Source organism: Aythya fuligula, chromosome 4, assembly GCF_009819795.1.
Source record: "Aythya fuligula isolate bAytFul2 chromosome 4, bAytFul2.pri, whole genome shotgun sequence".
NCBI lineage: Eukaryota > Metazoa > Chordata > Aves > Anseriformes > Anatidae > Aythya > Aythya fuligula.
In genome coordinates, this window is record NC_045562.1 from 5,145,814 (window position 1) to 5,163,140 (window position 17,327).

Consider the following 17,327-nt stretch of genomic DNA (forward strand, 5'->3'; position numbering starts at 1 on the left):
GGTTCCCCAAGGCTGGTGGCGTGGCAGCAGGTTATTTTCCTCAAAATCACAGAATTTCTAGGTTGGAAGACCTCAAGATCATCGAGTCCAACCTCTGACCTAACGCTAACAGTCCTCCACTAAACCCTCAAAATCAGGCCTGCTGTGCAGTGTGCCATCAGCACACAACTAGACAGACATTTCATTTTCAAGCCTACACAAACTATAGGAATCCCCCCAAATCTAGCCCTTCCTTCACAAACACTAACTGATCAGACACCCCCTGCCACCCTTTTCCACCTAATTCCTCCAAAACCTGAAGGACTTCAAGCCAGCAACAACTGACAATGCCACAACCGTAGCACTTTTCACTTGAGTCAGCACGGAGGTAACCATTAAGCAACTTGTTTTCTTCAAAAGAGCTGAAGTATTTTTGGATCCGTGCACTTTTGAGTACAAAGTGTAATGAGAAAATTTTCTGTGCCGCGCCTCATCTGGCTTGAGTCAGGAACGGTAGCAGGCTGCTGGGAACAGCTTCACCCAAGCAAGCAGGCTCAGTCACCGTTCCCTGCGTATACAAATGACCGAGTGGGTAATTAACACCGTCCTCTAAAACCAAGTTCCCTGTGCCAAGCTACTTGCAGCATAACTCCAGGTTTAAAACCCAGGACTTCCCCAGAGAGCAGCCAAGCTCTCTGCTGAGCTCTCCAAGTGCAGCAGGCAGGGCTCCAACCCATTTCTCCCCAACAAGCACTTCACGTACGGCCCACTCATCCCTTCCCCTTCTGCATTCAGGGGCCTCCTGCCTCTCTTTGCCCCCCTCAGGCCCCAGCACCTCTGCCCTCTGACTCCTCTGCACCAGGGGTCCAACAAAACTACACCTCAGCTCCTCAGACCGTCCATCTCCTCTTTGCACCTCCTCCCTTTTACCTCCTCCATCTCCACGCCTCTCTCCTCCTTTTATTCTTTTGGAGTAACAGGGTTTGTAAAACTGCATGGAGAGAACGAAGAGACATACTCTATTACTTGCTCATAACATCCTGCTATTATATTTTCCCAGTTTCACCCCACCACCACCCTCCCACTACTTCCTTGACTCCTCATCCAAAACATTCTGTAACATCTTCTCACTCAAAAGCTTTTTGTTTTACATAACATGTAAAATGCCAAATATCGCAAGCTTAGCCAACAAATGGAATTCATTAAAATAACTGCGCAAAGCTGTCAAGCACTTACTTAGGAATGACTTTATTAAAAATAAAATTACATTGAAGCAAATTCTGAAGTAATTTTTAGAAATAAAGACATTTTCATCATTCAGAAATAGCCATCCATTTATATAAATGTACATTTTTCAATAAGGCATTTGAGATGCTTCCTCGTCCAATAAAAAAAAAAGGGAAGGGAAGGATAAATTTACAATACAAACCAGATCTGCTGCCACTTTATTTACAGTTTACCAAAGATGGCAACACGGTTTTGAAAACACAAACATTGCATTGCTATTGTTTAGTTACTTTTGTGGCATCCTACACCAATTCCAGTGCATCTGGAAGCGATGAGAGGCAGGTCTGTACTGTCACTTCCAACAGCATCTTGGATTCAGGCAGACACTGACACGGCTGCACTGCCACATCACTATTTTGAGCTTGTCACAATACGCGGTGTTTGATTATAGGTATCACCAGAAATTACACCTTTAAAGTGCTATTTGTAGGAGGGTAATTTTCAAAGCTGACATTTTAAACTAAATCCAGCAGGCAAGACACACACAAATATATATAATTCCACATACTAGGAGATTATGTGAATCATCTCTTCTTTGGAATCTTTAAAAAATAACAATAAAATACTAAAGTGCTTTTCAAATATGTCCTCATGATTAAAAGGACAGATATTTTATATGTCATTAGTTGCACACTAACATCATTATGTGTTTATAGAGGCATTTCAACAGAAAGATAAATATTATCAGCATTTCACTTTAGCTTTCAAAGTAAGCATTTAAGGATTTCCAGTCAAAAATCCCAACTGTATATTATTCATTGGAAAATATAAAGCTAAAGAAATAAATGTTTATCACTCCAATGAAGTCAGCTTTTAGTGCAAGTTAATTAGCAATGGTAGCAAACTCAACTTCTTATTGTGCAATCTGGTTTTCAAAAATTTCATACCAAAAAACAAACAAACAAACAAACATCCACCAGCACAGGCTAACCTATACAGTAAAAACTTAGATTTTATAAGAACTGGAAGTTCTCAAAAAACAGAGGGGTACCAGACCAACCAAATTCATTATTCAGAAACTAAGCCATTGTGTTACTTGTAACAGTTAAGGAAAAACTTAATTGAAACCCAAAGTATCTGACAGTCTTTGCTAGGCACAAGTTGGCTTTAAAACTTTGAGTTAAAAAGTGACAGAAACAGAGCTAATTTAAAGCTTACGGACTGAATTTTCTTTTGCAGTTTAGGTTTCATGCTACAGAATTCCCAATTTCACTTTACAGTCTTGTAAACTTGACATCAGGAGCACTGCTAGTATTTTCTATATTTCCAATAAGGACAAAAATGCCTTAGAAGAATACATACGTATTTATTTTATCTAATATGAAACTGATAGCTCAAAAGGTATATAAAGAGATTTAAGGATTGTTAAGAAAATTATGTAAAGGTTAATTGTTACACATCCCTCAAAGACTACTTTAGACATTTGAGAGATCTTTTTATTTAAATGGCTTTACTGAGTGCCCTGTTCTGAAATACCTGACAGGTTTCCCTGACGCTCGTTCTGACAAAGGTCAACAGCACCAAAATTCTGCATGAGAAAAGAGTAAGGTCCTGTCACATTACTTTTATACATACAACAGATCTTTTTACGGCATTTGGGAGATACCAAAGAAACATCCTCTATAGTCAGACCTCAAGTTTGTCAGATTCCTCATTTTATATGCCTAAGACCTATGTCCATAGTGTCGTTTTGATGCGCATTTGACGCAAGACTCCAGTTCTCAAAGCCAAAAAGGTTGTGGCAGTACTATCCCCGCTGCCCGTACAGGAAAATCCTGAGTGCAAGCCCCCAGCTTCAGGATTATCCACGCAGAGGTCTCCCTGGTGAGCAGGCTGTTGGTCTCACCCAGGCTGCAGCCAGAGAAAAAAACATCACTTCTGACTCGGGGAAAACAGCGAATGCGAAGCACAGATGTAGTCTTGAGTATCTGTTTGGCACCAGAGAAAACAGGCTTCTGCTTTGTGTTAGGGAAATCAGCTCTCATGTTTAGGAATAAAACATCTGTGCCCAGAGGCTGTGCACTCCTTTCAGACCCCCAGATTAAGAACGTGGCATGTCCAAGGATTTGTCTGACCTCCAAGTGAGCCTGGCATGTGCATTATTTTTTTTTTTTTTTGAGTTGGTACATGCATATCGTGTTTACAGTGAGCCCTGATAGTCAAGGAAGTTTGGATCCGAGAATCGGGACTGATTTGATCCAGTCTACACCTATGACTTCCTCACAAGAAAGAATGCTCCAAGGTTAAAGCAAGTGTCATTTAGTCCTTTGAAACAAAGATTTGTTGTTATTTAGGCTCTGCTAGAATGTTTCTTTATACAGAAAAGGCTAATACCCTGTTAATCGTTAATTCTTCTGATATTAGACAATGTCCTTCACATGTTGGGTGGGTTAAATGTTCACATTCTGCTTTTACCAAAATAATAATCATTATTCATTGAAGTAGCAACAGATGTTTTGGACCATTCTCCCATAATTAACATCCGACAAATGGACAGCATTAGCTTAACAGACAGAGGGCTCAAGCCCAGCAAGTTTTAGTATCAAATTGCAAACTATACAGTCAGTTCCTCTGTGGAATGCAACAGCTAACCAAAAGAATGTTTTCTATCCAGAACTGTAAATGGATCTTTCTCACTGATATGAAATGAAAGCCTACGCAGTCACCGTTTTTCTGGTAAGAAATTATCAAAATAAGCTGGAAAGAAAATAAAGCTGGAATTAAAAAGTGCAGTATTTCTTGGTTTCCTCGTTTGTGACGCTGTATCATCTCTTCAAAGCTATTATTTTGAATGGACACGGAGCTAACGTTAGACCAAACCTTCCCTCCATAGATGGTTTTGTAGCATTTTCAGGGTACACAAAGGTAAAACTTTGCATTAGACTTGCAAAAATTAAGAACAGCTCCATTTTCGCCAGCTGCTCTCCCATGCACACACGTTTACCTGAAGAACAGTTAGAAAGAGATGTGTTACCGTTTGATGCTGCTGATCCAGCTGTTAACACACATGCAACTCCTAGCCCAGCATATCCCAAACACAGAATTGCTCAAGCCATGAGGAAATCACAGACTTCCAAAGCTTTGGTCTCCAGTATTTGAGTCTGAATTTTGCTTAGGTTTACTGCCTGGTATAAACAGCATTTACATCCGTAGGAAAAGTGGTGTCAAAGTAAGATTCATCACTTCCCATTTCTGCCTGGCAACTGGAGCTCTGAGGAACCCGACCCATTTTGCAAGCCACCAAGTGAAATAATAAAACAAGCTCTGCAGAAAGTCCCGTGAGTCCTTGTCAATCTCACGCCTCTGAGGCCCTCTGCTTGAAAAACGCCACCACCCCCAAGCAGCTCATGAGTGCGTGTGGATATCTTACCCATTCCAAAAGGAATGAAAGCCTCTTTCTTAATTAGCTGGCCATTTTCATCCAGAAATCTTGCTGGCTGAAAGTCATCCGGGTTCTCCCAAATGTTAGGATCTCTGTGCACTGCCCACAAGTTGGGCACGATGACGCTGCCCTTAGGAATAGTGTATCCCTGCAGCACTTCGAACAAAAGCACAAAGACAGAGGATCTGACACACTGCCAGGAGCAAACACAGACGACTTATTAAAAAAAGAAGCCTGGAAACCACCACGACAATCAGACAGAACCCCAGCTGTGGGCTGCAAACGTAGCAGGAGCTTGAGGCAAAGGTGACTGCTGCTAGCCTCGCCGGGGCAGCATCACGCAGGCCAGAGCAGCTAGAGAGACACCGAGCCAGGGCAACAGCTCCCTGCAGGGAAAAGGCAGCAGAGAAGCCTCAGCCACGTTTTACTCTTCTCCGAGGCCTCCCTCAGCGTGCCAGCAGGACAGCTGCAGCAGCAGTCAGAAAGGCACGCTGCTGCATGGAGGCGCTGTCACCCAGTTTCCTCCCGATCCTGTGCTGCCTCAGAGCCCCAGCACAGCGAAGGCGGAGATAAGGGAGAGGGGTGGGTTTTGAACTGTAAGCACAAAAGGGTTTTGAAGTGACTACAGCCTCATTGCAGCCTGCTGCACCTCCCCGTCCTGCAAGCAAAAACAGTAGAAAAGCAAATCAGTTCGGTGCTGGAGTTGAAAGCCAAGTGCTGCTACCTCCCGCTGACTTCAACCAGTTCTCAGCTATGTTTACAGAAACACAGCCAACAAAGAGACCTTGAAAAGAATATTTATTGTAGGGTTCTGTATGTTACATGCCTTTCAGCAAAGCAAAGCAGCTACTTGAAATTAGTATTTTCAGAGTTTTGTGTCTGATAGCCAAAAAACAGCTCTGCTGTTCGATGCAAAGGTGGCGTCTCAGCTTTTAACTACCACAAAGCACATGAGTTAACACAAACTGACCTCTGGGAAAGAGAGTCTACATTAGAAAACTTCTGGATGTCAGGTCAGGCGTGCTGCTTACCTAGGTGGGTATCTTGAGCCCACCCACTCTCTGACTGGCATTTCCCATACCGAAGTTACACGTCCCAGTGCATAAATGAGGCCTTTGTAAATTCTCACCAGATGTCCCATCAGATTTTCACCCGCCAAGGAAACGCTGTATGAACAAGTCTCTGCAAATGCTTACCAGTGGTTTCTGAAGCCATTCGAGGAATGGAAAGGGGAACCACGGCCGTCATCCTCTGCACTTCCAAAATGGTTGCCTCTGTGAAGGGCATTTGAGCCTTGTGGGTGAGAGAGGGAACTTTGTCACGTCCCAGAACTGCTTCGATTTCTGCATGAACCTTCTCTATTCGAAGGGAGTGAGAAAAATGAAAGAGATGCACAATATGTGAGAAGGCATGACCTCAATTTCACTTGTCTATGCTTCATTGTTTACACAGATTTGGCAAAAACGACTGCGAGACATGATTTCCTAGCAGGAATAGCTATGCCAGCAGAAGCCTACAGAACAGCCTCATTTAAGAAAAAAACAACCAAGCACAATCTTGACAACTGTCCAGGGGAAAGCCACTGGCAGGACAGACACTGACAGCACCGCTGCATGGCTGAAGTACAGGAAAAGCTCTGCTCCAGATCCAACCTCAGTTTGCCATTTAACTATATGGTAACTTGAACTTGAAAGCATCAAGTTTCTGGCCAGAATTAAAAAAGAACAAAGCCAGACTGCAGGCACTGCATGCTGCATCTGGTCTCTGGTCCCTGAAAAAAAAAAAAGTCAGTTCTCTCAACTGGAAAAGGTGCTGAAGAGATGGGCAAGATGTCAAGGCAGCTGCTTTGGGTACTCCGCTCTGGAGCAGGCATTCTGGTGCTGTTACTGCATGCACCACAGACACCCAACTCACTCTTGCTGTTTCCTGCTTTCTGCTCACAGAACCCAAACTCAGCTACTTCCCAGATCCCCAGGAAGGACGTTCCTTCCCCCACACAGCCCTTCTGCAAAGGGAAAACATAAATTAGTGAGCTGATCTCCACTCAAAGTATTTGTTTGTCCCTTTCTTCTCTCTGAAGGCTCAGCACAAGAAGTTCTATTAAACAAGTTTCCAAGATGCAAGATTTCCCTCGCCCTTGGACTGGATTTTGCTGTTTTTATTCCAGGGCACTTGGAACGTGGCTACACAGCAAAAGACAACCTTGAAAGAGGAGAAGACACCACAATCAGCCTTCCATCCAAAATAAGAAGTCAGTTTTCAGGTTCCACCCTTGATATCCTGACTATTTTGTGGTGGTCCAGCTTCCCTTTTCCAAGATGTGGAATCCAGGCTTCTGAGAGTTCAAAGTTTTTGCTCTTCTCTCTTCCTATTGCCGACTCCAGATTAAATAAAAGCCCAGTGAAAAAAGTTTCCTGGTTTCAGAGGCAGAGAAGCACCCCAAAATGCAGAATGAGCTGTGTTCAACGAACATTTGCTGCCACCTATTGGGTTTGCTAGGAAAACAAGTTCTCCTATGAAGAACACACAACAAAAAAAATACCTAAACAGTAGGAGGTCTGTTAATGGTGTGGCCCTTGGGTACCTGCTTCACGACGCTTCATGGATTTAAAAATCTCACAGAGCTTCAGAAGTCCAGGGCCAAAAATAAGTGAGGGAACAGACTGAAATAAAGTACTCCATCCACGCACATGCAGGAGTGAGCACGCACTCACACATATCCCTCTTCTCTCTCCCATGTAACAAGGAAAACTGCCTTCAGCAGACAAATACATACTCCCTGATTTCCCCCACCCCAAACAGCCCTTCGTTTGCCTGTCCTGAAAGTATCTGTCTGCACCATTTGCTACCGCTGGAAGTTATGCATTTCTTGCATCTCCTGTAGGAAACAAGACAAATATATTGACAGGGATTAAAAAAACAAACAAACAAACAACAAAAAACACCACCACAAAACCCTTCCAGATATCACTTGTGTAATTTAGAACATATCTCATTCTTGTACCTGCCTATCAAGTCAAGCAGTGATAACCCAGGATCATTAAAAAAACAGAAGAATGAGCCCATGCGATACTGTTTCAAATCTGTCCTTTGTGAACCTTGTCTGCTGAAGTGATACCCTACTTTGCAACCTTTGCTCAACAACCTGTGTTGACGCAGATTATTTGTACAACAAACTATGATCTTGACCTATTTAAACAGATTATTCCAGACAGATAGGGGCTGTAAACACTATCTATTTGCTAACTTGTAAAGCAGCTGAAGTACCTGAAAACCTCAAAATCTCAGGTACTTGAGGAAAGTATTCCTGGTTTTAGGTCAGAGGTTGGACTCGATGATCTTGAGGTCTCTTCCAACCTAGAAATTCTGTGATTCTGTGTTTATATTTGTTGCACATGCACGTGTAGTAGCAGCACTCCTAATGACTTCTATAGTGCAGCTGTTTGCTTCTGCTTCTGAAAATCCATCTGGAGTTTTTTAGCCTGGAATAAAACCCCTAGAATGAACTTGGTCTTACCTTGCACATCTGGATAGAGGGACATGTAGAGCAGGCACCACAAGATCGTGTTGGAAGTTGTGTCTGTGCCCGCGATGAACAGGTCACCAATGATAAAAAAGAGGTAGTCTTCATTAAAACTGCTCTCCTTGTTGTTCTTCTGCTCTTCCGCGTGGAGGAAGTACATATCAATGAAGTCCCTGGGATTTGCTGCATCCAGCGTATCCCTGTGCTGTGCAATTATTTTTTTGAGAAAAGCAGTCATGTCTAACTCTGTCTTCCTAAGTTCCCTGAAAGGCCCGAAGGGGAGGTAGTACAGCCACGGGCAGATGTTGACCAGGATCATGTAGCTGTTCACACTTAGCTCCAGTGCGCGGGCCATGTTCTTCAGCATCGTCTTGAACTCGACGTCCTCGTAGTTGAAACGCCTGCCGAAGGCCATGGAGCAGATAACGTTGGACACCGCGTTGCGAATAATCGGGAAAGGATTAAATGCATCCTTCCCGTGCTTCAGCATCTCCTCCTTTATGAACTTCAGCTCCTCTATGATCTTGGGCTCCAAACTGTGCCTTCCCACTCCAAAATGCCGCAGCGTGGACAGAGAGAATTTCCTTTGTTGCTTCCAGACAGGGCCGTAAGGTGCAAAAATAACACCTGGAAGAGAAAGAAACAGTCTGAAACCACTCCGCTCTGCTTGCAAGGGGAAACAGTAACCCAGGCCTGCAACCCCTAAGCCAGAAGAGAAGGAAAAGTTACACGGCAACTCTGTCCCAAGCGTTGGGCTAGGAGCTAGAGGAGGCACACAGCTCTCCCAAAACTTCTTCACAGCAGCCCTGGGAGGCCCATGGGTCCCACACAGAGCAGATCTCCACGCTGCAGCCCGTGGAGGAGACCCCGGTGGAGCAGGAGGGCTGGGGGGAGCTGCCGCCCACCCGTGGGGGACCCGTGCTGGAGCAGTTTGCTCCTGGGAGATGAACCCCATGGGACAGAGCCGTGTGGGAGCAGTTCCTGAAGAGCTGCTGCCTGTGGGCAGCCCCCACAGGCTCAGTTTGGGAAGGACTGCTGGGCAGAGAGCTGTTGTGGCAGAGCTCAGCTGCCCAGCTGGCTGGAAGCACCGCATATTCATCATAACCAATGCTTTTTCTTTAGCTATAATCTCTATAAGTAAGGGATACGCGTGCTGCAAATACCCAGGGAAGGTGAAGCCAGATTCAGAGCCAACCTGACTTGCATCTCCACAATTCTGGTGCCTCTAGGCACACGTTCTGGGTAATTATATCCTTACGAAACACTGCTCAGCTCCTTCCCTTCGTGTAAATATTGCTTACTTACAAACAGAAACATCTCCTGTTAACCTAACAGACCACACCAGAGACACTGCCACAAAACCAAAATACACTGCCAGCTACTTCTGATGGACTCCTTGGTCAACCCGATAATGTTTGAAGTCACCAAAACAAGGGAGAGTTTTGCTGTTGTTCTCTTAATGTATGACATCATCAGGTTTTTTTTTGTTTTGTTTTGTTTTTTTTTTTCCAGAAATAAAATGTTACTTTATAAAAGCAACATCAATTCTACTGTCAACTGCAAATCTTACTGCTAAGCTTAAATGAGAGAGAAATGGCCACAAGAAATTGGCAACAGGAAGATGCACCATTTTTCAACACTTAATGCCACCTTTGTTTCTGTTAAGGCTTCACGTTCATAACCCCTAAGACAAAAAGGAGAATAAACAAATACGAAATCTGTAGATAGAAACACAGAAATTTGCAGAAACGCGAGACAGCTGTACCCTGAAGGGACTGCAGTCCCAGAGGTGTAATAGCTCAATATAACACAGAGCTGGAAATCTTTAAAGCCACGCTGTCTGATTACATTATTCCTAGTATTAACAATGGACTGAAAAATATAAACACACGACCCAGTTCCTAAAGTCCTAAAGCAGGACGTTGGGATGAGTCGGTACAGGCTGCGAATCCGCTGCATTTCCCCCTCTCTGTACAAACACAATCCTTAGGAAACCTACTCAAATGCCCATTACCTGGCACTTTAAAAACAGAACCAAAAACTTTTCAAATCCCCTTTTTCCTGTACAGTTTCCAGGCAGCGCTGCTGTCATCAGACACGTGGAAGGGCTGTGCGGGAAGGGGTTTATTTGGGGCTGAATTTGCCGGGTCAATAACCAACCTGGCTTTCCAGGGCTCAGGGCTGGGGTGGTTTTGTTTGCTTACAGCAGCAGCACAGCTCAAACTGCTCCAGTCTCTAGCTGCTCGTCCCCTTCCCTCCCTCAGTCCTTGCTGAATTTACGGGACCTGACAATATTCATGCCCTGTAAGAATTGCACAGCAGTAAGATGTATCTAATATTGCTAAAGCAGCATCCTTAGCCCATCCCTTTTTAAAATTAATTTAAAAAAACGCAGCTATGCTAGCTGGTTGCTTTTTAATCAATACAGCCTAGGTCCCTCTGATCTTAATTGATCCACGCTAAATGTCAGCGCGCTCATTAAGCGCTGGGCGCTGCAATTAAAGGCAGCCCCATCCGTTAGATGCCCCCGATGCCGCTCGGGAGCCTTATTTCAGCTTTAATTTCCCCAAAACAGGTCCTCCCCTCCCCTTACCCTTCTTTCTGGTGATCATCAGGACGATGGGGACGGAGGGGCGGTCGCTGAACACCTCCGCCTGCTGCACCAGCGCCTCCCGCACCGCCCCGAAGGTGTTGAGGACGATGAAGGGGCGGCTGCCCACGAAGAGGCGGAAGATGCCGCCGTACATCTTGGTGAGCCCGGTGAGGAAGACGTGAGGGGAGAAGACGGGGGAGCCCCGGCCGCGGCCCCACACCTCCAGCACCCACCTCCGCAGCAGGGGCGGCGGCAGCAGGGCGAAGGCGAAGTTGCCCACCAGCGGCCAGGGCGCGGGGCCCGGCGGCAGCCCCTGCGGCTCCCCCCTTCGCCTCCTCCTCCGCAGCAGCCAGCAGCAGCCCAGCCAGCACACGGCCGCCAGCAGCAGCTCGGTGGCGCTGGGCACCCGCAGCAGCCACGGCCCCGCCGCCATCCCTTCGAGAGGCGCCCGCGCTCGGCTCCCCCCTAAGATGGCGGAGGCGAGGCCTGAGGCGGCGCGGCCGCCCCCGGCGCCCTCACAGCGCCCGCCCCGGGGCCGGGCTGCGCCGCCGTGCGCTGACAGCAAAACCCCCAAAGGACGGGAACGGGCCCGAGGGACTACGATTTAGTGGCTGCAATGGGTTTTTTGGGGGAAAACGGTGTTAAAAGGCGCCCCCGAGGTCGGATGGGGAGCCCAGCAGCTGGCCCGCTTCACAAGTCAAAGGGGGGTGCGGCGCGCTGCGCTGAGGGTGGTGGCTGCAAAAGCATTCAGGAGAATAAAACCAAAATCTCCCCCAGGAGGTTCAGGGCAGCTATTGCAATGGAGTAGCTCCCCTCTTGTTTTCCTCCTCCAACGCTGTTACAATTTAAGTCAGGTTTGAATAAATGGCAGCAGGTCTGTCTCAGAAGCAGGCACTGACTTCCCACAGCAACTCCAGAAGGGAGTTGCTGTTACTCACATCCAAACACCATTTATCCAAAGTATCCAAAGTGGCATTTTTTTTTTAAATCTATTCTTTATTGGGATTTAGCTGAAAACATGGAAGTATACATCATCCTTCTTTCCCTCACCAGATACTAAAGGTTATAGGTCCTGTGTAATACACCACATTTTTCCTGTATTTGTATAGCCAAGGACTACAAATAACTGCTCTTGATGAAAGGCTCCATGGTCCTACACAGTCCTCTTAGAGGGAAGGTGCCTTTAGTTTTCAGTCTTCCCCACAAGAACAACCTGGGTTTTAGGGGAAGGGAAAGGGGACAGTGCCCTTGTCCCCCTGAGGTTTCAATTTCTTCCCCAAACTAAAATTTAATACCTACAAAGGGAGGTGGGTGTTGAAAGGTGCTAATGCATGCTCTCCAAAACCATTTGCAGGAGCATCAGTGAGCTTAGTAAGTGGTCTTCATTCTCCCTTATGAGAAGGAGGAAAACACAGGGCAAAATGCAAGTACACCACCTTTACAAGTGACTACCTCCACCACCAACAAAAAAGTAGTGCTTGCCCTCGAATTTTTTTTTAATAGTTGAACATTTGAGAAAAGATGACAAGCAGCTCTTGGCCAACAGCTGGACTATATTAAAAAGGTTTTATTGCAATAATACAGAAGTTACAGGAGTTTTGGACATACGTAAAGCTTCAAAGGGTCAAGGTCAGGTTTTCTCCCAGCAATTAAGGCAAGTGGATGTAATCTCTTTAATATCAACAGCAAGCATATGTTTTACTAGCCACTGAGGAAACAAAGTGGAAACTAAGATCACATTTAAATTAGCATAAAGCAGAACAGAATGCAGACTTTTTTCATCTGTGCTTGGCAGAAATTCAGTGGTTAGTTACAACATTCACAAAAAGAAAAGGTCATCTATTAGAAAGATACAGCATGAGGTAACATGAAAATTTAGCTGAATTAAGGAAATTTGAATCGGTCTCAAGGAAAGGTTTATGTTCTGCAGTCTGAAAATAAACTAAGCTATCCAGCATAGTTGAAAAAAACATTTGTTTACTTTACATTAGTTTTCTTCACATAAAAGTAATCTAGTCTCACTTCCTTCTCAGCCTTCTCATTCAAGAAGTGACTAAAGAAATTCTCCTTCACCCCATATGCAATTGAAAGATTGTTTTCAGTAGCACACGGCCACTTCTAGCTTGCTCAGAGGTTAAATTTTATATGAGTTTTGATAAAGCATATTTGTAATTTCAAGGGACTTTACTAATCAAATGTAAACTTTACTCTGAAATATTAAATGGATGTAGAATACTTAAAAATAACAATTGTTGGAACAATAAAGTCAAAGTTGTTCCAAATAAGATTAGAACCAAATAGCCTCGTTTTAAAACAAAATTAACAGCAAAATATAACTGATTACTTTCTTAATAACCTATTATACCCCTACAAACTACATGTACAAGCTTTAGCACTATAATGCTTTCCTTGGAAATCAATCCTCCCCAGTCCCACTATGAGTGGGATAAAAAAAAAAAAAATAAACTCCCATGTGCTTATATGCTTAAAGAAAAAATCCATTCCTCAAACTGTTTTGCCCTCGATTGAGTAATCAAAGCATTTGCTGATTCTGCTTTTAACAGGCAAAATCTCTCTGAAACAAGCAAACAACCCCACCAGAGTTTAAAAAAAAAAAAAAAAAAAAGAGTCATTAGGTACTTAAAGAAATATGAATTGATTTGAACTAAAGATAACCAAATGACAGAATTAAGGCCAAAGCAGAATTGGAAGTTTAAAGTAAGCCCTCAAAACCAATATAATATTCCTTTCCCAAACCTTATCTTAGCCTTTGAATCCTATCAACACTTAGTAGATGACTATATAACAGTCAACAGCCTACGTTGTCAACAGCTATGTAGCTGCTGACTTAACACCTATTTTCTTTAAGTCTGGGCTGTGTTTTCATATGCTTCATTTCAGCTTGTAGGCAACCTTTGGATGTTTATTTTTATAGGCACTTTATTTGCAAAAACCTTTGTTAAAAGCACATTGAAGATACTGGGAAGTTCTCTGAGTAAGACTGGTGCACTGGCAAATATTCCTGTAACTCACAGCAGGTGCTAACACTAGAAGTCTGCACTAACTAGTCAAGTACATGTCACTAGCTCAAAGGCTTCATTTTGCAGGGTGTTTATATACGCAGCCATTTATTTGTTAATATTTTTAAAATATTGCACTTGTTTTAGTAAATGAAAAAGATAACTAATTGTATCCGAGGCATCCTGTAGTTAAGAAAGTTATATTCCACTGCGGCTTAAAACTGTTGCAGATGACTTTGTTCTCTCCTTGGCTCTTCCAAATTTCCTACTACTAAAGCAAGCCCTGAGGGAAGTGGTGAGACAGTGCAGATTCCTGTCACTAGGTCACCCATCTTACCCTGCTTTTATCCTAAATTGTTTGTTTCTGCTTTAAGTGAAATTACTGGAATATTCTTCCGAAAGACACAGGAGTTCCTTAAAATAAATCTCAGAGAAGCTTGTTTGTTTCCTGAAGTAACAAAAGGAAATTATTCAAGAGAACTTATGCCAGTATATAAGATAAGAGAGAGCAGTTCATTAAGACCTTATGGCGCAACCTTCACGCGCATTGCGGATGAAATTTGTAGCCAGTCTGTATGTTCAAGCACACAGAAGTGGAATGATTATTCCATACTTTCTCATACATAAATCTCACTTATTTCAGAGTTGGCTATAGTAAAGTTTCCAAATATTACAGGCAGTGCTTTCACTACTGCAAATTGGAAAGTAAGGAGCTTTTGACAAGAGCTAAAGGGTTTGATTTCTCTCAGAGAGAAAACATAGATACTGCTGCCTGAAGATTCAATGGGAAGTGATTAGGAAGCACATTACCCTTCATTATATGCAACAAAACAATAACAAAAGAAAAATATTCTGTAACAGAAGGCACAAGAAAATTTTCTTAAAAATTTTAATTTTAATCTTAAAAGGGTGCTCGTGAAGTTTTAAAATAGTTATAAAGTGACTGGACTTTTCCATAGTCTCAACAGTCTTAGTTTAAGACTTTCTCACCTTTATTCATAAAGTCTGACTATAAATTGCCCTGATAATTTTGTCAAGCTACATTTCTGCTCTTCAGATATGGCTACAGTCACCTCCCTTCACAAATATTTTTCAAAACCTTCAGCAAGAGATGCACCTATGCTAGAGAGTAATCAGTGTTCTTCTCGTACAGTTTTGTCCATTTCATATTCCTTTTCTGTCTTCAAGGCTTCAACAATAGTGATGAAACCAGAGAACATTTTTCTTAAATTATTAGCCTATGCCTTAACCCGACCCAGTAGCTTTTACATTTTAGACCAAGCTTCAAAAGATTAACCATCCTAAGTACATATGAAAATTCAGTCTCAGACCTCTAGTCTATACCCATATACACTCCTAACTTCTTCCTGCCTTTAAAATATTTACAATTATTTTTTATTTATATAAAATAAATAGAAAAGGATCATATTTATATAAAAAGCATTTGGAACAAGCTTAAAATATAGAGAAATTGCTTTATTGAAAAAGGTGTCAAAACAGCTTTGCTTAATGTTCATGGGTGAGAAGAGAATACCAGCTCTTGATAATTTTCTTGATAAGAGATTATTAGCACCATAAATGGACATAGATTTTTGATTTTAAAAGATGTGTGTTCATGTAAGTATTCCAAAGTATTGCATTTGTTTTGTACATAGGCTGACCATAAAAAGTTTCAACTCTTACGTGCCAAGTGAATAAACCACAATGGACAAATTTCTTCAACATTTTTACCAAATTCATGGTCAACAGTGCAAGTGATCATGACAGATAGCACCTTTTCAGATAAGCTATAAGATGCTTACATTATTGCTATTTTTTTTTTTTTTAAAGTACAGCTAGTGCAACAGTTTTTTATACAGTGAACATAGATCGCAGCGTCTTACAAATCACAACTCTAGTATCTCATGGCATACAGCAAACTATAACACTGAGTTGTCACCCACTCAACCAGAATTGCTGACATGCTAGAAAGTGTCACAATATCCTGAAAATTTTACAGTTTGAGAGCTAACTCTTGCTAGTTCGAAATAACTTGCATAAAAAGGATGCCCAGTTTGCAGACATCAGTAGAAACTGCAGCACAGAAGGCCTAAAGTAGTACCATATTTTAAAATAGGGTTATGCTGCATGTGTTTGTAGAACTGGATCCCAAAGCCATAAAAAAAAGACAATTGAAAGTGGCCATATATTGGTATCTAAGCATGCACACCCCACAGCATTCCTGTATTACCACCTCTGGTTCCTCAGCAGCCAACAACACTTCTGGCATAGGTTTTCCTAGGCTGGATACGTAGCGCCAATTAACAAAGCTAGGAATTCAACCTAGGAGAAGCAATACAAGAAAAGCTGTTGGCTGATGACAACAGAACCATATTGCAGTCAGAAGTGATGTCCTGTGTTGTTTTTAAACAGAAACCTCTGGACTTCTCCGCAGTTCTCCTCAAAGTCAGATGGAAATGGTAAGACCTGCAGCCCACAGATCATTATTTCCTCTTTCTTTCAGGTTCCTGGGTGCCTTACAAAACAGCCAGAACTCATCTTTACCACACTCAGACATGCCCTCCTGGACCAGTCAGTAAACCAAAACGAACGTACTAAACATTCACAGAGCAAGAATTTCTCAAAGCAATTGATTTCTGACAAAGAAGCATGCCCCAGGATGGTAGGTTTTGTACTTGAAGATAATTTCAGGTTGAAAGTAGTGCAAAGATGTGTCCAGCAAAGATAGCTTCAAAATTACAAACCAAGCCAAAAGGTTTCTTGAATGTAAATCATTCTTCTGCACCACACCACTTAGAAGGTAATTAATAGAAGCAAGTGAATAAAGATAGAAGCTCAAGGCAGCTTATGCTAAACGTAGGCAGCATTTTGAATGGCCACAAACTATGAAAAAATGGAATGTAAAACCAGCTTTTACAGTAATAAAGAAGCCCTGATAACAAGTTAACCAAAGTAGAGGAGAGGCTGAAGTTCAGCTGTATTGTTTAAGGTCCATACCGTTATAATTCACCGGGTGGAAGATGCAAGCAAGCAGGGAGATAAATTTCCCCGCCACATTCTTAGCACTCCCGCTGTCCTCTAATCATTTAAGTAGTATGCAAACAGACCCACTTGCTTCAAGTGTGGCTCACACGCTGGACCTAATACCAGCTTACATACGCTGCAGACTTGAAACACAGCTCTCCGGTAACTGGCTTTACAGTGAGCTGCCTTTTACAGAAGAGAAAAGCATGGGAAGGACTGAAGTGATCTTTGCTAGGCTTTCTAACTGCTGCTACTTCTGGTGCTGGGCCCTTGGTCTGAAAGAATCCCCAAAGGACAAGCAAAGATGGCTCAGCCTGTTATACAAGTAAAACCCAGACTTTCTCCCCAGTGAAAAGATGAGGCTGTGTTCCACCTCCAGTATCGTGTATGCAGAACAGAGCACCCTGCACAGGCGTGCTTGGTGCCTGCGTGACGTTTCCGCCTTGAGTGCAGAATTTTTTCTGACCACATTTGATAGAAAAGTCATCTTCAGATATATTTTGGCAAAGATACTTTCTG

The 17,327-nt window shown here is 43.1% G+C and overlaps 1 protein-coding gene across 1 annotated transcript; it reads right to left on the reverse strand.

Moving 5' to 3' along the window:
- Positions 1-1,315: 1,315 nt before the first annotated feature.
- LOC116488499 (cytochrome P450 2U1) lies at positions 1,316-11,029 on the reverse strand. The gene is made up of 5 exons (XM_032186089.1): positions 10,765-11,029; positions 8,166-8,798; positions 5,845-6,006; positions 4,637-4,804; positions 1,316-4,210 (listed from the first exon to the last, which is right to left on the reverse strand). Exons 1-5 carry the CDS (start codon positions 10,916-10,918, stop codon positions 4,032-4,034), a joined length of 1,296 nt encoding a protein of 431 aa, XP_032041980.1. The 5' UTR covers positions 10,919-11,029; the 3' UTR covers positions 1,316-4,031.
- Positions 11,030-17,327: the final 6,298 nt, after the last annotated feature.